At 38.7% G+C, this 22,677-nt stretch overlaps 2 protein-coding genes across 3 annotated transcripts in view; one reads left to right on the top strand and one right to left on the bottom strand.

The window, feature by feature from the left end:
• Positions 1-4,471, top strand: part of LOC122996686 (AT-rich interactive domain-containing protein 3B-like) — a 54,431-nt gene extending 49,960 nt beyond the window's left edge. For both annotated transcript variants that reach the window (XM_044372314.1, XM_044372400.1), the window contains exon 9: positions 100-4,471. In XM_044372314.1, the coding sequence (XP_044228249.1) occupies positions 100-293 (194 nt within the window). In that variant the 3' untranslated portion in view covers positions 294-4,471. The remainder of the gene's footprint in view (positions 1-99) is intronic.
• Positions 4,472-5,198: 727 nt separating this feature from the next.
• Positions 5,199-22,584, bottom strand: LOC122996798 (semaphorin-7A-like). The gene is made up of 14 exons (XM_044372531.1): positions 22,254-22,584; positions 19,509-19,636; positions 19,343-19,396; positions 19,158-19,256; positions 18,429-18,534; positions 17,809-17,916; positions 17,534-17,676; positions 17,177-17,355; positions 16,366-16,474; positions 15,667-15,862; positions 13,596-13,708; positions 13,209-13,354; positions 10,765-10,841; positions 5,199-8,049 (listed from the first exon to the last, which is right to left on the bottom strand). The coding sequence occupies exons 1-14, from the start codon at positions 22,354-22,356 to the stop codon at positions 7,706-7,708; spliced, it is 1,905 nt and encodes a 634-aa protein (XP_044228466.1). The 5' UTR covers positions 22,357-22,584; the 3' UTR covers positions 5,199-7,705.
• Between the last annotated feature and the right edge of the window lie 93 nt (positions 22,585-22,677).

Raw genomic sequence — 22,677 nt, forward strand, 5'->3', positions numbered from 1 at the left:
AGTTAAGAAGTTTGTTATGAGGATTTTTGGCCTACAGCCTCCACCACCATTTCTTTTTTCAGGTTTTTAACTAATTTGATGTCCCCCGTCTTCCTACAGGAACCCTGTTTGCCCAGAAGTCTGGAGGGGCCCTGGGGCCCGCTGTGTCAGCTGCTGCTGCTTCAGCCTCCCCTGCTGGAACCAGCTCTAGCTTTGGCTTCTCTGCACCCCTGGCTCAGACCCTCAGCCCCACGTCCTCCTCCTCCTCCAAGGGTCCTGGCTCGGCTGAGCCGGCTCCCAGCGGGTCACCCTAACTCAGTCTGCCCCTTGTACCTGTTCCCCAGGCCTCTCTTCCACCGGGAGGCCCAGCATGAATATACAGTACAATGAGAAACCGATAAGAATAACAAACTGTTGCACAACAAATACCTCATCGACCCTGTCAACCTCTTGGCTGTCCAATCATGAACACAGAGCCCGAGAATATAATATGACAACACGTGCCCAAACGCACAGCTATGCATTTTAATCAACATACAAGTACATACGCACACCACACCACAAACACACACAATCATACACATACAGACACATAACCTACACATACAATCCCAATGTACATGCTAAACACAATCAAGTCAGCCAAAGCCCACTGACAGGTGTAGTCACAACTGAACTTGAAAAGTTTTATCTTAGGACATTTTGTTTGTTTGTTGCCATTTTGTTGTCTTTTTGATTTTGTGTTTTAGAATGATTTTGTTTTTAGTTTTTCTCTTTTTACATACCTCAAATCAAGTAACCTGCAGTTGTGTCTTTACCTCAGGAGCTGTAGTATATTTAACCTGAATCAACTTTATTTTTGTATTCTTTTTTTGACCTAGTTGCAATCAGGGGAAGTCGGGTATCTCTCACCAGTGGAACCTCGTGTACAGAGCACCCACCTCATAAAAAAAAAAAACAGGCCTCCAACCTGGGCCGCTCAGGTTTCTTTAACATGCTGTAGCCTCTCACTGAACTCAAACTGGTCAATGATGGGATGCTGTAGATCAGCACACTAAATACCTAATTTCATCACTCCGCCCTCAGTTCAGATCATGTAAAGTCCATTAGAATGGCTGGAAGGTTAAAAATGTACACAAACCTCCCAATGTGGACGTGATGTCACCAAACAAATTAGCAACGTGTGGGATTTTTTTTTATGTCCAGAGAGAAACTTCAACGTCTTGCAGGTCTGCACAAGCTGTTTTTAAACAAGTAGCGCACAATTTTTGGAGAAACAGCAACTCTAATCCACCTCCTGCAGGCCTAGCAGACCCTGAGATCATTTTACCTCCCAGTTCCCACCTATCTAACAGAGAGCTACAGAATCAGGTTTGAGTTTGTTGTCCTCCATTTTGTTTGCGCATCCTTCCTCCAGCTGCAGCCGCAGAGTTGAATGTCAATCCCAACAGCGTCATCATCAATACATAGTCTCTCAGACCTCATACCGGCCTCTCAGCTCTGGAGGGCGTCTCTCTCAGGAAGCAATGTGACAACTGCAAGGAATCACTGTTAATTTAAAGAAGAAAAAAAAAAAAAGGATTCACAACTGAAGAATGCACAAGTCTACATGATGTTTAAGAATACCTCATCGGACTCTCTCAAAAGGAGAGCTACTACATACCTCATACGGCTGCAAAGCCATCGAGACTTGACGCCTGAACCCATGATGGAAATCCTACCTGAACCGAAACCGACAAGAACGTACTGACACACTGCTGGTGGATTTTGGGGACAAACAGAACTGGGATGGGCTTTCTATCTCTCTCCTGCATTTACTTGTAGAACTTGTTTTATGCTTGCTTCCGTTTTCTTCTTTTTTTTTTTTTTTTTCTTTTTTTTTTTTTTGAGATGTTGTCTGAAAAGAGTGATATATCTGCTTTTTTTTTTTCCTCAGGGAAGAGGATAAGACACTGACACTTGTATTTGTAGAATTGTTAACAGGACTCAAGGTCGCAGAGGTCAAAAAACATAAAAACAAACGACCACGTAAAGCTTAAATTTGACTGCGAACACCAAAAATCGCAGTTAACGTTTTTCACGACAGCGGCGAAATGATATGCATGTGTACAATCATGTGACCAGTGTTTTAACACCTTGATCCTCTGGTCCACGTTAGCCTCTGGTTATTGCACAGCTAGATACCAAAGACTAGCCCAGTCGCTCCTCTTGAAGGATCCTTGTACAATCCCGCCCACACCAGCAGGTGGCTCAGTGGGTGGCAATTAAAATGATACATCTCATTTAATTTGATTTTGAGGGTTTTCTTGAAGCAAGTGAAAATATCTTTAGATGAGGTAAATTCACCAGTTTCAGGAAATAAGTGGGAATATCTGTTTCAGTGAATTCAGTTCATTATCCTTTTCTTGCTTGATTCAAGAAAAACTGGATTTAAAGACTCAAAATCTTATTAGATGACATGTTTTAAAGGCTATTAGTATATATATTTAAATCCTGCCATCAAGAGCAGTAGCGCCTGTTGCTGTGGCATTCTTGAGCTAGCCCCCTAATTAAATCTTAACACTCTCCACCACCCACTGTGGACGTGAGCCACTTCAGCCAGTGTGGACAGAGGCCCACAAATCTGGCCCTTTTTATTTAAAAACCAACTTCCCGATAAATCCAGAAAGGTATCAGGTATTTTTCTCCCTTTAAAGTAAACTTTTAGCATTTTGAAATACCACAAATGAATTTTCTAGCTTTATCTGTGTTGAATGTGGGGCTTTTTAACTGTTTAGAGACCTCTTAAAGCCCAGTGTGATCAGAGTTGGGCAGCCTTGTTGCTTTTAGTAGACTGTACTTTAGCCATTACGTGTCAGATGTTGCAGACGTTTTGCAGTGCAGATCACAGTTGAGGGAGTGGAGGACTTTGAGGACGGTGCCGTTAGTCCTTTGGTGTACCCTTCAGAACCCTGTATGACACATAACTGTATTTTATAAACGTGAGAATTGTAGATGCCGCCTTAAAGTAGTTGCTGGTGAGAACCGGCCAGTGCAGGTTTCACTACTCGACTGGCTGGGAAATGTCTCTCTTTCTTCGAGCTTAAACCTTTGGAGAGTAATCTCTTTTTTTGGGAAACAAATCAATCAGATGTTGAGACACCAGTTGTTGTGTTAACAACAGAGTTTTGCTATTTATTTGTTCTGAATTTTTTTTTTTTTTTTTCCTGGTGGACCTTTTTAGTAACTATTAAGCTTGATCATTTAGGCTGTGTTACTAAAACATTTTCTTGTTTTCAAGTCCAAGCTTTCTGTTTCATCTGCTTAGTCTAAGCAATGACTGTTTGATAGTGTAGCTTCACTGCCTTTGTATGTACATGTGTGAGTGTGTGTGTGAGAGCAAGTTCAGTTCATGGGTGCAGTGTAGTGTCTCATCTAAACACACAGTAATACCATTAAAGAAACTGCAGGTGGCACCACCACCAGGTAAAGGGGAGAAGCTTGCGTTGCAGCCCACACAGATATATTTGACAGCTCAGACATGAGTGTTGATAACTTTATTTTTTGTTTTGTTTTTAACATTTATTAAAAGGGGAATATTTCCAGCATCAACCTCCTTTACATTCATACAATTTCAGTGGAGTGGGAAGTGCTGAGGGTTGGTCACTCACGACTTCTCCTCTCTGATCTCTGGGCTTTAAACTAGCAACCCTCTGACGGCTTCATGACCCTCCAGACTCCTGTAACCTGACTTGCTGTGTGTGTGTGTGTTTGTGTGGTTGAGTATAAATGAAGTGTTGTGTGTGTGTGTGTGTGTGTGTCTATTAGAGACCCCCCTACCTCGTCATACCACAATACCTCAGGGCAGTGGGCTGCAGTCACTGTTGAGTTTGATGTTGAAGCTACATTGAGGGGCGAGTACTGACGGAAGCTGCGGTCACTTGGCTGAATGCTACTTAAGACTGACTTTGGTTTTGGTGTTGCATTTTTGATTTTTGTCGTCAGTAACTGCAGGCAAGGTCTCGTCACTCAGGAAGCTGTGAAGTTGGAAGTCTGCAGAAGCTTTTGTCTCTCAGATGATTTTGGAGTTAATTCAGTTTTAAATTGTTTAAAAACTAACCTGATCTGTGTAAAAACAGGCGCATATGCAAGTGGTTATCGAATACCTCATTTATCAATTTTATGTTGTTGTTTTTGGCTTGTACAATGCTCCGTATATTAATTGAACTGTGGGGTTTGTGCATATTTTTGTACTGTTATTATTATTATTAGTATGGACATGATAATAATGATATTACTTATATTATAGTTTTCTCTTTGATTAAAGCAAACAAAAAATAGGACAAAACACATGAATGCTTGTAAAAACTGGTTTGTGCTGATTGTATTTAAGAGGAGCACTTTTCCAAAGTGGTTTTCACACATTCAGTTTTGTTCATATTAGTAATATAAAGATATGGTTCTCAGGGCTTTAAACTTGTATGTCATGATAAAGTTTTACTTTATATCTTAATCCATGTGTGTTTGTTTTACTTCTTCTTTGAAACAACATCTGGCTTCTGAGAACACCACATAACACACCCATTTCTGTTTATCTCACATTTGCTGTTTGCTGCAACACAAAGATTAGAAGCATTTTTCTCCCAGAAGCATTTTCATATCTTTTTAAAGTGTTCTTCCAGTAAGGTGGTTCAAACAAACTTACACTTTTTACTAATGTCCATAGGCAGGTTTGTGTTACGTCAGTTAAACAAGTTCCCAAACACGAAATGCCACCCCTAGGCTTAATTATTGAAATGTGTTACTTCACTACCACCTTGGGCTTTTTCTGAGTCACTCAGGGTTGGGAAGTGCCAATACGTAGATAACGTTAAGCAAGGGGGATTTGCATGAAAGCTTCCCCTCCCCCGTCACACCTTAAAGTGATATGTGGGTGACACATCACACTCAGGAAATGTCACAATGCAAGTTGAAATCTGTCTTCTCTTCAATTATTATTTATTTTACCACCAGTTATAGTGTCAGTCCTTTTACATTACTGGGGCCAAACTAATGGAGACTGTCGATGTGACCTCAAAACTAAAAGTGTCTTTTTCTCGTCATATGTGTGGAAGCTAGTTCCTGTGAAAGGGAAGTGGTGCACATAGTGTGATATTGTAATTCCCTATCTGATGACCTAGTCAGTTCAGAGAACATTAACCAGTAGAATATTACTAGTTACCGTAAACCCCAGGATGACATTTAAATAACAGATTTGCATTTTATATATACACCAGTACGAAAAAAGAAGAATGCACATACACACAGATACATGATTTAAAGATCCATTTTTCTTAACATACAAAAATATATTTATCAGTGTAAAGTTCATGTGTACAGATAAAAAGGGTTAAGATCGAAACAACATCCAAAACAATCAGCTTTTCACTGCATACTGATGTCTGCCCAGTGTTGGATGTCATTAGCAATACTGGAAAAAATAGCTGGTGCATCAAAATGATATTCTATTTACAGCATGTGTAACAATTTACATTTTTTTTGGAAATGTACATTCAATATGCTTTGAAGTGAGCAGCACCAAGATCTGAGATACAGATGTATTAGACCTGAGCACATGCAGCCAGAACTATCTTCATGATTAGATACTAGTCTGGGTAAGTAAGTCTCTGTAGTTTTACAAATCAGTGGTTTTAGTAATTACTTTGATGGGTAATCAGCAATTGATTTGGATTTTTGCCCCATTTTTCTCTCAACCTTTATTCCCTTGAGTGTTTCCTGAGCTATAATTATCAAAGAGGAACTTTGATTCATTATGGTTCTAAAAAAACACTGAAGCAACATGTTAAAGGGGAACTGAACCATTTTCACGCATCACAGTCTGTTTAAAAGTTTTGGGAAGTATCACTACGAAAATGAAAAAGATTTTTATGGGAGCTGTGTAAAATCTGAGAAATTCCCTCAGCTGATGTCACTGAAGGCAGCGGAAGGAGCTGAAGACTACAAGTCTCAAACTTTTAAAAAAGGTGAGGAGGTGTGGCGTTAGAAAGAAGTGACGTTACCAGAACCTCTGTAGCCTGCTGCCCAGCTCTGCTTCAGGTTAGCCCTTCCAGGCTACATTATCCACTAAGAGCATAACACAAGTTGCACTGTGGGGAATGTAGTCACCAGGTTTTGGCAAGGAGGAAGAAATCATAAAAAGATTGCTTCTGCTGTGTTGATTTTGATAGCTTTTTCAAACTGCCCATCATGACAATGATAGAGATGTGTGTGATTTGGTTAAACACTATAAGTAACATTAAACGTCACACAATCACATTAAACATTCCCAAAATAAAGTGCTTAAGCTCTGACTGAAAGCGATAAGGTGCAATGAACTAGATCATATGTTTAAGTGGCAACAAATTACACAGTCACCAAGGATCACAACTCTGTTCTTCCAATTCAGACACCATACTGACCAAATATAGGCATGGCTGGAAAAATAGAAGTCTCAACTGCATTTTCAACACAAGCACTATGTCACAATCTGTAGTTTTAAGAGAATTTGTCTCACAGTCTTGACTAACAGAAAGTGGTTCAGAGTGCAGGCTGTTGAAGCCTAAAGCCTGTTAACCAAATCTGAGGTAGGACACGATGTGAAAGAGGAAATTGCAGCAAGTTCACGCCTCTCTTCTGAAAGTTCACATTAAAGGAAATGGGTGCAAACACTTGCAGTAAGTTAGAACTGAAATGCATCATGCTGTAAGAATCATACTGCAGGAGTGAGTCAGCTTTCTGTTTGACATGTATAAATCTGGTTTTAGCATACTTAACACCATTCAACGTGGATTTCTTACATGCTGCTAGCTTGCCCTAGTTCATGTAGTATAATTACATTTCCAGCAAAGCGTCTGGTTTCCTGATAGATGATCACTAGACTCGCTTCCGCAAAAGGTTCTTAGATTAACAGATAACAGTCAACAAGGTTTAGATTTAGAGAAAATGTTTCTCTACACATATTATTAATCCAACGATGGCTCTTGCTCAATTTGTACGGCACCTTAACAAAATTCAAAAGTTAAATTATCAAACACATTTATTTATATTACTTTCAATTCATAATAATATTTATATGTCAAATTTTCCTGGTGTCGTACAAAACAAGCAAGAAGACAATATGATATCTTTTATCCAGTCTTTTTGTCTGCCATCTGTGACTTGTATAATAATAATAATAACAATACATGAGACAAACCATAGTTGTCTACTCCCATTTTACACTGAATTTTGGAAACTTATTAAAAGCAAAATCCCAGAGAAACCTAAAAAAATAATAATTTGCATTGAACACATATAGAACATAGTTATCAAGAAACATAGATACAGTAAATCAGGAAGATATGTTTTAACTTAAATTATGCTAACAAGACACGGGTCAAAAGGGTCAAAGGATTTGCATATGTTAAGAGGGGAACATTTGACATTTTACAACTAATCAAGTAGGATAGACGTTAAATAAATTTCAATTTCCACAATCAATGAAGCAGATTGTTAGCCAAATTAAAATACTTGTTGTCATCAACAATTGCCACTGCACTTAAAAAAATGTAATTTTGTTAGTTAAATTAAAGGAAAAAATTGTGATTGTGTCATAATTTGTAACAAATTCATTTAGACCTAATGTTGCAGCCCTCACATAAGTAGGGTTGGATGATGATTCAATATCATCGTCTGTCACCTTTCATTGGAATCATATCATAATATTTACTCATGACCAGCAGGGCACACTCTTGATCAGCGCCACCATCAGACAAACCCAAACCAGCGGGCTTGATGAACGGCCTGCCGATCCACTCCCCAGCTGTAGTTGGTACTGTGCAAGGTCTTTGCGGTAGCCCATCTCCTCTGACTTACATGTGTAAGTCCCCACCTGCTCAGGACCCATACTGTCGATCAGAAGAAGGCACTGCTGATCTCTCATGCTGCAGGATACTTGTTTTTCACCATGTTGCCAGAAATACTGGGCATGGTGAGAAGTCACCGGGCACCGGAGGAAATACTTGGACTCTGAGGGAATTGTTACGCTGTCCTCAGCCTTGTCACGTCTGAATGCTGAGAAAAGAACACAACAAGGTCAAACTTTAAGGGAGATTTAATTTGCTTTGTTTATTTAACCTTTATTTAACCATGGAGGTTTCTTATTACAATTGCATAGCGTGGAAAGCTTGCATAGCGTGGCACGGACACAAGTGCCTGGAAGGCACTTGTGTCCGTGTCCGTAGGTTTATTGAAGCAATCAAACAATCATTTCATTTAGATAAGATAAATGAAATGATCTCTTAGCTTTTACACATTTGGAGTGTACCAGTAAATTATAGGTGAAAGAGGACATCCTGTATTGTATGTAGGAGGGGTTTCAGGATGTAGAATGGTCTTTTATTTTGTCAGGCAAGTAAAATAACTGAAAAATGATGGTGAAGGGAGATCTGATTAAAATTGATTTAAAAATTTGAGATGAACAATCTTTGCAGAAAATGATGAAAGAGACTCTACTTTAAGTTAGGAATGAAAATACATTGTTGTACGCTATGGAGCCGCCAAAGGAGGGAATTATTTTTCTCTAAGCTACTTTCGCTGAAAAATCGGCGACTGTTAAAACTTCTCAGTCAAATATTAGACTATAGAATAACAATCCAAAATACAACCACAACCTGCAGGTGTCTCACACCTGTCCATCCCACATCACAAAAGATCCACTGTTCATACCCAATACAACAGATACTGTTTTCAAAACATGGGATAAACATGGGTTGACAGGATTCTGGCAAATGTACACTGAGTACAAGGACAAACAGACAAATCTAGACAGAGTATTCACCCCCTTCTGAAATATATTGTGACAAACTACTAGGGGCAATACAAAACCATAGCAGACGCTGTGTTTAAAATTCTGCAGGGAAAATATGAAATTAAAGTTGGAACTAATAAGGCAAAATGGAACAAAGAACTGGGAAAGAATTTGCATGGAAGGTGACGTATTTCTTAACCCCAGATGTCAAACATCTCCTCTCTTCATTAGCATTCATTTGGAGTCTAGCTACTTCATTAATGTAAGTCCAATGCTACCTCTGCTTTTAGCTCTGTCTTGGTCTCCATCAACTCCTGAGGGAATATCTGCTCAATAGCTGCTAGATGCTCCATTGTGTTCACTGGCTAACTTCTTCTGTCCGCTGTGCAGTGGTGGACAGGTAGTGCAAAGTGGGTTTTTAGAGCTTTTTCAGTGAACAGCTGCCTGCTGCAGCCAAAAATGCTACTGATGAGATTGTTGAGAGTCAACCAGAACAGTTAAGTTTCCATGCAAGAAAACAATGAAGACGTTGTAAAGCTCTGTCAGCTGATAATACTGATCGTAACAGTTTTACAAGCAGTTTACCAGCAGCACAACATTGTGTGCGACCACAGAGCAAATGTCATGAGCAACAGTCACTGTGTCACTGACACAACATGAGAAAAACCTTATTGCATGCTAAGCAAGATATCACACGCTTCTAAGAAGTGCTGTGCTTGCTAGTGTCCCATATCACTTGAGGCGTGTGGTAAAAATGATAAGAGTTCACACCAGTATGGACACCACATTACAGGAAGTGTGTCTCGGCAGAACGTGATGACTACTGAGATACGATGCTGTGGCTGTAGTAATGGGGATTGCTACTTTTAAGGCAAAAACATAACAAGTGAACCACTAAATTCAAATTCAATATTTGGTGCTGTAGGCAGCCTTGTCCAAACCTGATGATCTCATACGAGCAGACACCTCTCCCAAACCTGGCAGCTTTACTGCCTTACTGTACACAGTAAAACAGGTAGTAAAACAGGTTGAGCTCAGTCTATACTTAGATATTATGTCCAGCATGTTTTACATGTATATTTGACTTTATGCTGTTTTATTTGCATAGCATGTTTGCCTATTATCAATGCTGTCCCAATGGAGACCTGTTCTGCTGCATCTGGTTCAACAGCATTGTGTAGAAATGAGAGAGAGAACTTGAATGAACTTGAACTTGATTAAAGGGAAATAAAATAAAACCCAGCTTTTATTTGTTACAAATACACATCTTTTACATATATGCAGACTCTGTGCTTTGCTTAAGACCACTCGCTAACATGAGCTCGCAGCAGTTGTTAGCTCATATTTGGAAGACATCTGCCTGTCAGGGATCAACATCCCTTATGTGCAAGGTGTCTTTCAAGGCCATACAGAGCAGTTCCTGTCATCATCTATTCAGTTCACTAAAGATCAGTCCACTCAGCAAATAATACAGCAGACTTTAAGATTCTTCCTGGATGTGTCTGTTCTGTAGCCATAAATTAACTGATGCACCGTCACAAGTCCAGTATGAAAAGACCTGCGAGTAGGCAGGTGAGCTGTATGTGAACTGTAAGGCAGACAGACTTTGAAGTTGTATTTAGTCATTTATGGTGGGGATAAACAATAAGATATTAAGGTTGTTTTTATCTATAATGGTATGTTATTAGAACCATATAACTATTGTTGGCTGAATAAATTGTTTTAAAGCCTGTTTTTGTTGTGTCTAAGAGAATAATGGAGCCTATGTGCGGCCCTCACCCTTATCTTTAAATGCAGTAAATATGCTGATGCTAAGAACTATTAAAAGTGCTATTTATGACCAGCTGAGACCACAGCAACTTCTTGTTTTTCAGTACACTGTAAACAGCATGTCGAACCTCTCTGTTATATAATTCATAAGGTCTTAAGCAATCACAGATTGGACTTTTCATGTAGTAAACTCATAAATATCCTCATACCTTTGCCAGGGAGCTGAACCTTTGACGGAGAACTGCATTTATTATGGTTCCCCTCATCCACATCCTGCATTGTGTCCCTGTGAAAGGAACGATACATCCGGGTTAGAAAGATATATCAGTCACATGACACACATAGTGAGTGTTAGAGACTACAGCAAGTAATAAAAACTCCCCACCCTTATGCACACACATTCAAGAGAATTAAATGTACTTAAACCTACAATGTCAGCAGCCCATGAAAGTGCTTTTGACATTCAAATACATTTTGATGCAGAATACGCAATCCCCTCTCACCAAGCTACTTAGACTTTACTGAAACTTACAAGACTTAACTGACAACAACAGCGTAATTAACATGCAGTGTGAACACGCAACGCAGAGTACAAGCACTAATAAGAACAAGTTAACAACAAAGTTCAGGAAATCTATTTTAGGTGTACTTTCTGGCCAGACTTTCTGGTCTGACTTTCTGGCAGGCTTTTTACTTTTAAAACATTTTAGGTAACATGTATAGAGGTTATTTTTGGAAACAACAAGGAATCTGAAGAATTTAAATGAAACTGAATGGTTTCAATATTTGCATTCATCTGCATTCCTCTGTAATGGATAATAGTGTTGATTTCCACATTTATGTAGTGAACCCATGCCCTAGAAGGCTAAAAAAACTATTACTCAGAGCAACAATACACTCCTATCATTGTCATTCTTAGTCAGTCTCTCTATGTGTGGGCAATATGATCCATGACTGATATTACGATCATTTCCTCCCAACCAAGCCAATGAACAAATTATGAATCATGGTTGCCTTTGTACAAAAAACACCTCTGTTTCACTGTAGTTGGGGAGGAAAGTCATCAACCACATCACAGAGAGTGTGTGCAGATAAATTCATCTTTAGTAAAATAGGTGGTTTTAGGTGTGGATATGGGTTACGGTACACTTCCACACAACTACACACACCTACACACAAATCACATACTGAGTCTCATTCTGGCTCATTCTCATAGTTTTAGGTGAGAGCCTTTCTTGTCACAAATGTTGCTTCCTTTACAGTGGAGTTGCCCTTTAGGTTTACAAGTCAATTTGTGATCACACTATTAGAAGTTTGTGTCTCTGGCAGCTGCACAAAACTATTGTACTAATTATAAAGTTCTCATTTCTTGTTATGATGACGCCCTTTTATTATCAGACTTGATCAGACTTTCTTTCTGAACAGTAAGTGGCTAAACAGGATGAGATATATTTTACTTTTATTTCCTCAAGAGATAAACACACTTTTTAAACGTTATATATTCCCCAAGAGATAAAGTTTGCTGTACTGTTAAAAATCCATCACATTTTTTTCTCATAAAAATGAAAAACATGTCTTGTCATAATGAGAATTTGTTGTAATAAACAACAATGGCAGTTCTGAGTTGTGGTACTTTACAACAATCACAATGTAACACACAGTGGACCTTGCTTAAGTCAAGTGACTGCAATCATATGACTTTTGTTTAGCTGCCAAAATTCCTGACGGCCACATCACATGATCATGAAACCAGCAATCTTTACACTGGAACTCAGACACTCCTCACTGGCACAACGACAGTATTGATTAAGTGCTTAAGTATTTACATAACATGAATTATCATCATCAGAGCAGGTGCAGTCTGCAGTGAGTCAGCTGTAGCAGGCTAGACCACATTAAACTAGACTGATGACACAAGTCACTGATTATGAAACACTGTACACACTGTGGGCAAGTTTGGAGGATCATGTGGTATATTCTTAGCATATTATTATGTATAAATTAAAGGTATCCTGTGGGATTTTTGACCACTAGTAGTGCTGTGGAGCAATGTTTTCACAGGCGGGTCCCTGTTTTGTTGGTATCATGCACACACGCACGGATGTACAAACATTCACAAAAGCACTCAGGCGTTGCAAAACACATTCATGCTGCCACTTTCACGTTGTTCTGCTGATCGACAGTTGGTGGCGGGAAAGCCAAGAAATTCAACACCAAGAAACCCAGTGAAGAAGAACAAGCTATCAAACATGGATGTTAATATGCATGATTTAAAATATTTTAAAAATCACCTTTGAAATTGTATTATGGGTGAGGTAACGCATTCAACACATCAGTTAGAACTCAAGGATAAACACAAAATGCCTTTTGGTCAGAAGCAGTGAATGTAAATATAGCTTTTGTTGGTTAACAAGAAAACTCCACAAGACATTTTTGGTATGCGTGTTACAATGCTGCAACTAAAGAACGTATATTTGGATATTTAGTTCAGACCTGCCAACACTCCCGTTTTTCCCGGCTATTAGCTTTACAGTAATGAGCGTAGTTTTCGTCAACTTGAGTAAAACGTTACCTTTCACTTCATCCACCCCCATGAATGTTGGCAGGTATGATTAAGTTTAAAGGTTTCCAGGTAGAGGATCGTAGGTCTTACTTTGTCTCAGGGCTGCAGTGTGTGCCGTTCCAGCCGCAGTAGGGGTCTCTGGCTAAGATACATCCCTCGCAGGTGTCTCCATACTGGGCACAGTTCGCTACGTCCAGTTGGACCAGTTCACTTTTGGAGCTTACATACAGCTTACTCTGTAAAGAATACACAGTACACATGCTTTCTAAAGTAATGGTCCATTATTGACCTTTTTATTAAAAGTAGCTAAGTAGTATTACCAGTATTCTGGGATAAGTTTAGATTGCATACAAAAAATTTCCAACCTTTTAAGAACCATTTTCGTTTAACTCTCAATACACAATTGCAATAAATAAAACTCTTCCATACTCCCACCATGATGGTGTCGAGGTGGGGAAAAAGCTACTTATTACTCACAGTGGAGGGGCGAAGGATGATTCTGGGGATGTGGTCTCTGTGCTTGAAAGGTCTGTACTCAGCGATGACGAAGGCCTGACTTTTATTCTGTGTGACCTTGTGAACTGCATTCTCTATTTATAGACAAAGGAGGGAGGAAGGAAAATGACTAAATACCAAAAACATGTCTAAACACACCAAAATCACCTCTCTCATATTAGCAGTTACTGCTGGATAGGGTATTTATGATTTAAAACTGAAAAAAGTCTGAAGTGAATTTAGGACTGTTTTGGCTACTCAGACTCTGCCAGTTGGTGTGGCATTATATAACAGTCTCGAATGCTCAGTAGGTGAATTTGCACTTACTTAGAGGCTATAGGCTATATCCGCTGTAGGTTGTTATCATATTTACATTATCAGTCAAAGGTTTGGACACACTTTCCCATAGTGTGTCCAAACTTTTGACTGGTACTGTAAAAATGAGCCATATGCCATGTGTCCTGCCCTTTAACACTGGAAAATGTTCAAATGTTTCAACAGTCTTCAGTCCTGCTAGTGAGAGCTTGGAGCTGAAAAGATGGTGATGGTGATGAACAATGTAATTATAGAGCTCCCTAACTTTTTGAAGTAGAACTGAAATTAAAGTTGCTACTGTATATATTGTATCTCCTTGGTGTTGTATATGTATGGCTCAAAATTGAAATGACTAAAAGGAAAATAGAAAACAGCTAATGCTTGATCGTGTGTAGCAGCTGCCAATGAAGCAGGTGTTGAATAACATGGATAAAAGTAACTTCTGGGGGGAATGAGTGCTAATGTTAGCAAGCTAGGCTAACTAATTTCCACTGTCCAAATTGAATACAAACTCAAGGGCTGGATGGATACTCCCAGATGGTGAATGTTTAAATCGCTAATTGTTGATATCCAGACGGGCAGCTGGCTGATATAACATGGCCTAGATGGATGAGAATCTTTACAGACAATTGATAAGATCTCTTTTGAAAATTAGAAAAAATATGCACTGTATCATTATAGTTTGTATTTCCTTCCAAAAAGAAAGTAAGGTTAATTCAAATTTCAGTTTGACTTTAATGGATTGTAAATGTGTTGTCATCTAGGACAAAGTGCAATAAAGAATACAGTGACACATCATATAAATCATATAAGATGAAACACCACAAGATAACTTCACATGATGCATTTCTATTATTGGGAAATAACAGCTAGCCTTAAATCAAAACTGAAGGCCTGGTTCTTGGTTATCTGGAGGTCAGTCAGTTGTTTAGTCATATGAAAACACACGCAGACAGGTAGATTTTTAAGAGGCCAAGTAACGCTAAATTACATCCACGGGATAGAATGGCATCATTTTCAGGAAAAGATTAAAATCTGGGAGTTTTGGTACTCAGTCCGAGCAAACTTGTGCCATGTACCAATGCATTTCAAATTGTTTCATTGTTTCATTTCATTTGTTGTTCAGTTTACAAGTTAAAGCCAGCAAGGTGTGAGATCCAAACAGGAAACACTTGCGTTTGACACCGCAAGGAGTCACGTCACACACCTGCTACAACAAGCCTAGAAGGTGAATTGTGCCATGTCCTTATTACTTCCTATCTACTAATCTGTAATACTTCTCCCTACGTTGATTCACAACCCAGAAACAAAAGACAAGTAAGGGCTTGTGGCCCAAAAATCATTTGTTGTGATTTCCACTCTTAACAAATCTATCATTTGTTTCATCTCGGACTGAATAAAGTACAAGTATTTTGCTCTATTTGTTATGTCCTGCACTGTCCACCTACACTGCAGGCTACGAGCCAGTCTTATTCAGTTCTGTGCTGCTACAAGTGTCTGCAGGCGTTTTTCCAGCCAAATACTAGAATTTAGTATTCAGTGCTGCAGTAATGGAAGACATCAAAGCCATTACACCATGTGGAATTGAACATATTTTCAAATGCTTTCCCTCAATATAACAAACTAGTTAAGGGCTTTTAACCAGTGTGTGTAATCATTCTCCAACATGCAAAAATAAAGAGCACAGTGCACTATTATTAGTATCAACTTCCCTGATTCATGTTACTGTAGTACTCACTTAGAGACAGAAACAGGACCGGGTGGGAATTGTTCCTCTTGTGCTGCGAACTGTCAGCATAGATGTGAGTGTAGCTGTGATGATTAATCAGAAGTGGGCGAGACTTTTCCGCAGGCTGGACCCAATCCTCCATCTCTGAGGTCTGCTTGATTATCCCCAGGATGTCTATAGGAATCTTTGTGCTATCTGTAACACACTGGAAGAAAGAAGAGTTTTAGTTGTACAGCAATTAATGAGGGAAGTAGACTCTTTCTCTTGTGTCAGACAGAACTAAATTTGCTAAAATTTTATAAATACATAAAAGTATCGGATAAGATGCACTTAGGACATTTTACTACCACTAGAGGGTGCAAAAGTCTGGAATTCTCAAAATAAACACACAATGACTTTAAAATGCAAGACAGTAATATTGCAGTTATGTTGTATTTTCATGACAGCAATTATGACTTTGAGGCTGAAACTGATAATTATGTTAAGCCGAATTTGGGAAAATGTTTATTGAAGAAATAGTGAGAAACACAGCTATTCTGGTGCCTCAATGCCATCTTTAAGGTGTGCTGAAACATCAATTTATGATTGTAACTACAATTAAGATCATGGCCATAGTATTATTGAAGCTGGACTCTGAAGCCAGAAATTGTTTTGTGACAAGACTAGTTGTAACATTTTTCACTTCAAATGTATTTGAATGAAACATACCTCCCTAGGCCTGACCTTCTGGCCGACAGTGCTGAGGCCTTTGAATGCAGAGTTTGTGAAGACATTGTCAATGTCTTGTATCTTGTAGGGACACACAGCGCTCATACCCCTGCAGAGAAACATAGTGGTCAGCAGGTCTATACTGAACCATCTGCAGTAACAACAACAAGAAACTGCTCTGAGGTCAGCAAAGATTTAAGCCATGCTGTTAAAAAAAACAGTGAAAAAAGGCTGAGCAGACAAGGTTAAGTTTAGAGGGAGGAACAAAATACTTTGCCCAAAAAAACTAAGAGGAAGCAAAAAGAAAGCATCATCTGTTCAAACAAGTAAAAAGAGAAGCAAACACCTCATCATCATAATCTTCAAAGCACATAGATGATCTGTGATGGTTTGCCCATTTTTTTCATCTGAAGACTTCACTTTCTCTTGTTGTACTTCTGTGTATGCTCTTATTTGTATTTGTCTTTATTCCCATCTCGTGATGGTGTGTGGTCACATATTTAGGTTTGGTTTTACGGATGGACATAACATGTGACTCTGCTGTTTTACATGGAGACATAACAACAGCCAAGTCATTATGGACTTCATATCACATTCTTGTGGTTGACTTTAATCACATGATGCTGAAAAGTCCAAGAATTTTGCCAAAATAGGCCATCAGTCAAGTTTTGGATTATATCTTTGGAAAAAGCACAAGCAATTTGAGTCAGACTTGTTTATCTGATGAAACTCACACTGTTTTTACCTGAGTGAGACATTTAAATATCATTTCCTCCCTTGCTGGAATGCATGAATGATAATGGAGTCTTACCATTCATTTCTAAAGAGTGCATAAACCCTCGTATCCTGCCACCGGTCTGCATGCACAGTAGCCACATCTACCAGCTCAGAGAAGTGCTGTCTGCTGTCAGGGTCTCCACAGAAAAGCCTGGCATTCATCTGGGACGTCCAGCTAAACTGCAGGTTGTTCTTGGGCCCACCAATATCTGCCTAGACACAACACACAGCCAAAGGACAATCACTGGAAGAACCGATTTCTCCTTAAAAATGCACATGCAATAATCAAGCAGCTACTAAAAGCTGCAAATTATATAGTTTTTATTCATATAATCTTGCTAATATGTTGTGACAGGTATTTAATCTGAAACTGTGATTTTGCAGGCCTTACCATGCAAACCTGGGTCACAAAAGGCAGCCACTTCTCACTGTACAAGCCTGTGTCCTTGTTTTTCTCCTTATAGAAGGCATAAACTTTGTTCTGTGACTCATCTTCTCTCCGTTTGCTGAGCACCAAACCCACATAGTGCTGCTCTAAAGACAGAAAAACAAAGAAATAAGTTGTCTCTACAGCCTTGGGACATAAATAACATTTAAGGTAACATCATTTAACTAAAGAAACCTTTCAGGTCTTAACAGAAAACCAGTCAATCTCCATATTAATACCTTTATCGTGGATTGTTGGTCTAACTCTGTTTTTCCCAAACTTGTGGATGCCAACATTCTCTTGAGATCCGGAATATGTAACATAGAGAGCTGCATCTTCCGAAGATTCTGGAAAGAAGAAGAAAACAAACAATTGCAATTTTAAAAGGTATCATAGATGCATCACAGTGCTTTTGGTTTGCAGCAACTATCAGTTCAACTTTCATGTCCCAGACACCAGTTTTTCCTGTCAGTATTAGTTAAAAACTGCTTGTCCATAAGTAGGCCTACATCTTTTGTGAGAGACATAATGTGTCTGTAGAGGATTTGATACCTGTAATTCAATCGGAGAAACTGGAATCTTGAGTGATGCACAAAGAATGGCAGGTAAAAGCAGGAAGCATCAGTGCCATCTCATTATAAGCAATTAGAGCAAAGTAGAGGAAGTAATTTCCATTATGAAATGCAACAGACAGATAAGACATCACACAGTAGAGACACTGTAGGAAGTGTAGGGCTGAGTAAAATATGAAGCGGGTTAGCAGTGCTGAATAAACCACAGAAAACTGGTGAATCAGAAAGCAAGAAAAAGTCATCAGGAAATTTAAAAATAATCCCATGAGTACAAAAACATCCCTCACCAAGAGCAGATGGTTCGCCTTTCTTTATGACAAAGTCCTTTATGCTTCTTTTTATTTCCCCCAAATTTTTAGAGGGAACACACTCGGCTTGCTGCTCGATCTGCATCTATAATGAAACACAAAAGGTCTTAAAGTTGCAATACATGAAATTCAGCCACTAGATGTCGCACTATAGCACCAACATCTCAGATCAAAACAAACGTGTGTCATTTACTCAATAAAGTTGAAAAAAGAAAAGAAAAAGAAAGCTGATAACTCATGAAACTCAGATCAAACTGTCAAACTAGGCAGTGCTGATCAAACATGGATCAATATTCTGTTAGTGCATTGCCTATTTCTCACCTCAAATGTTTTCAGAAACATATTTTAGTGTACTGTTATACATATATACTGCTAACATGCAAATGCGGCCAGTGCAGCCACCAAAACAAAGAACAGAGAAGCTCGGATAACAACACACACAGAGGGAGTGTGACTTCATTCACTGCTCAGGTCGCCATTACTCCACTATATCTTTACATAGCAAATAGTTGTTTGCTGACATCCAGTGAGGCTCAATGTTATTTACTGGATCTTTAAAATGTCCCTGCATTTCTCTGTCAGCTTTTACATTTGGTGCTTTTAACAAGCACTATATTACAGGTAGAGATTTTAAAAAAAAACTCCAGCTCCACTGCAAAAAGGTACAATTCTCTGTAACATATCAATAACATCTCTGCAGTATCCTACCATGTTACAGCACAACGTTTCCTTGCCATTGGTTCCACACACAAACACTTGGTTGGCCTTGTCCATCTCGTTGACAACATAGATGCTATAGATGCAATCCTAAAAGACAAGAACAAGAATTTAAGGAGTATTTAACAATCAGTTATGATCCAACCAATACTCCAACTGCTCTGATCTGTGCTCACTGTTTGTGCAGCTTGATTGCATTCTTCCCACAACACCCTCTTCTTCACAGGAGCCTGTGAAGAGAAAAAACATAGGACTATCACTTTTCTGTAATTTGATTAACTGACACAAGATGTTTGCTTGAGATGGCCTTTGTAATCAAACCTTATCAGAAATACTCATTACCTTCTTAGGGTCTTGAAAGTTGAATGAATTCAGGTGTGTTTGTCCAACAACTGTTACAATGTCTCCTTCCATGAGAATATGTACAGGTGTATCTTGTCCAGGTAATTGAAACCTTTTCATTGTCGACTCTACAATAAAACAACATTGAAATCGTGTGACAACTTAACTTGTTTTGGTGTACGTGTACATTTGTATCTTCCTGTAAATGTGTTCTCTGTGTAAGTATTCTGAGAGTTACTGATAACAAGAGTTTGTGTATTTTGAAAGTTTAATTTGACTCTTATTGTGATCAGTAGCATTGCCAGAAATGTGATCAGTGGGTCCTGATATTATTGGGTGTCACAAGTAAAACTCAAGTCGACAAGCCAGAGATAGGCCTATGATTAACAGGTATATTGTTTACCATCTTACTTATTAGCCAGCTAACATTTGCTAATTAGCACTAAACACAAAGTACAGCTGAGGCTGATGAGAATGTCCTAAGTTTTACAGGTTTGAAGCCGTAAAACAAAGCTGGGCGAATCAAAAAATCTGACCTGATGACGGCGGCAGGTGAAAAGAGCAAGAATCACTAAAGTTATTATAATTCCTCCTGAGAGGGACATGGATGTCTGTACCAAATTTCATTAAAGTCCATCCCAGAGTTACCAAGACATTTCACTCAAACCCACAAATGTCATCCTAATGCCCACTGCAATCTCTCCAGCCCACAATGATACCTTCAAATTGCTTGTTTTGCCCAACCAAAAGTCATAAAACCAGATATATTCAATTTACAACCATATAAAACAGAAAAAACCCATAACAGATAGACTAGATAGATTGGATTATAGCTGCAAATTGAATTAATAATTTCAAGAAAGGTTCCCTTATTGAGACTCTTTGTTTTCACTGTGCCTGTACAATGTCTTGTCTAGCACAGTAAAAGCACAATATGAATGACAACCATCTATGTTCTTCTCACTAAAATCACTGGTGAGGTGTGCTGAACCTTGCTCACTTGGTGCAGAATATCTTCTCTAAAATTAGCTGTCCATTCATAGCCACAAAGGCTTGAAGTCTGACAATGACAGATATGAAGAACGTGCCTTGTTTGCTTCATGTCTCACATAAGACGATAAGATGAATGCCTTCCGATCTTTAAATCCACTTTTGATGAAACAGTACTCTTTGGCTCCTTGGCAGAGTTGACAGCAGCATTGTTTTTTTACATGGGAAGGGAATGGCCTTAGTTTGACCTGGCAGAGATTTCCCAGAGGTTACATACTGGCTTACCACCTAGGCCTGATCCTGCCTCAGGCACAGTGGGCTGGGCTCGGCTTTAAGTCATTAGTTTAATTTAACGTCTGTCTTTCAACAATATGTATTTATTATCTATCTCCTTTCAGATCCAGTAGAATATTTTGATTAATAAATTTACTTATTTACTTATTTATTACTTATTATTCATTCCATGTTTACATTTAGGTTTTCTTACTTTGTGTTCTTTCATTTCTAATTTTTTCTCTCCTCTCCTGGTTGGAGATAGCACTCTTGAATGTGTGTAAGTCTCATGCTCTATCAGGCACGAACAATCAGGTTTTTCTTGTTTGCAGAAATACTGGCTCGATCTTCATCAACAGACAGGACCCATACACAGCAGTGCAAATGAAAACATGTTTAAAAGCATGTAGGTTGAACAGTGACTCCCAGTAAAATGCAAGAGGTGTCAGATTGATTTTGCTAGTCAGCAAAAAATACAAAATACAAAAAATACAAACACGTCAGCAGAGTCAGAGGACTTGTGAACATGGGAGACTGTTCGTTGTGTTTCACACTAGTTATCAGTGCTACATTACTTTATGATCCAAGGTTCAGGTTTTTATTAATTTATTAATCATATAATCATATTTATTCATTCTATTAACCATAGCTCTGTACTTTTCAAGTTTAAGACATGACAGTGTGACAGTGAGCCAGCATTAACAATATCAGCACCCTGGAAATGAAGCAGCTAAATGGAATTCAGCCATCAGTCATTTTATTATTTACACCTGTGCTTTTTCTACTGTGACATTATGTAAAAAAAATAAAAAAAAAAAGACCCATTGTGAGTGACACAGTGACATAACAACTTCCCCACATTGGTTTAATTCAGGTTAATTAATTTTATCTTCTTGTTCATGTGTACATAGTTTTTCATACTTGGTGTTAGTTGTGATATTTCCATAATATTCTTACAGTGACTTTGATGGTAAGCGACTGGTTAATGAGTTGATGGTGACAGTAAAATCTGATATTAATCTCTGATTGCTTTACAAAGCATTAATAGGATCTATTCTTATGGCAGTTATGACTTTAAAGTTTGTGCGTGTAACCACGTAGTCAGCAAATAGCGTCAGTGATGTTAATACTGTACAATGTTGGAAAAAATTAAAACTCAAAGGGAAACATTAAAGACTACTCTATCTTCCACCCAAGGGCTTGAAGCTGCCAAAAGACTGCTGTTACTGCCAGAGGAGCATTTTGATGATTAAACTGAGGCAATGCAGCTCTTTTCTGATGCTGTATGTCGCGACTATAAGGACTTAAAGCTGGTCCATAATGTAACCTATACGCTATAAATGTCTGTTTAATATTAAACAGAAAAAAACATGTACAACAGTTTTAAACACCGTCCTTGTCCGCTCTCTCTTGTGCAAATGACATGTATCGCGATGTTAACAGGCAACTATTAATGTGAGGAAAAGGCGAAACATCTCTTACCTTTGTCTGTGAATATCATCCTTGGTAAATACGTTGAGTTCGCCTCTGTCAAACTGTTGAGGCTTGATAAAAATAAACATACTGGTAGAAATAGGAACATCATTTTCTGAAGGTCTGAGGTGTCGCTTGACAACTACTGTGCGTCTCTTCGCTTCACTGCTCTTCCCTTATCTGAGCTCTGTGTTGGTGTTACGTCAAAATCAGCAACTGAGGAAGTTTCGACTTCTGCGGTTCTCAATGGAAGATTTTTACATACATAGAGTTTCCATTGAAACAGTCAGGCACAGTTTGATTAAGGCAAGATTAGCATTATATTAGATAGGCTACATACTGGACATACATAAATACACACACATAGACCTACCTGGACTTTACATAGACACACACACAAAATCATACTCAGAGATACTGTAGATCAGTTTTA

This window comes from Thunnus albacares, chromosome 1, assembly GCF_914725855.1.
Source record: "Thunnus albacares chromosome 1, fThuAlb1.1, whole genome shotgun sequence".
In the NCBI taxonomy this organism is placed as follows: Eukaryota; Metazoa; Chordata; class Actinopteri; order Scombriformes; family Scombridae; genus Thunnus; species Thunnus albacares.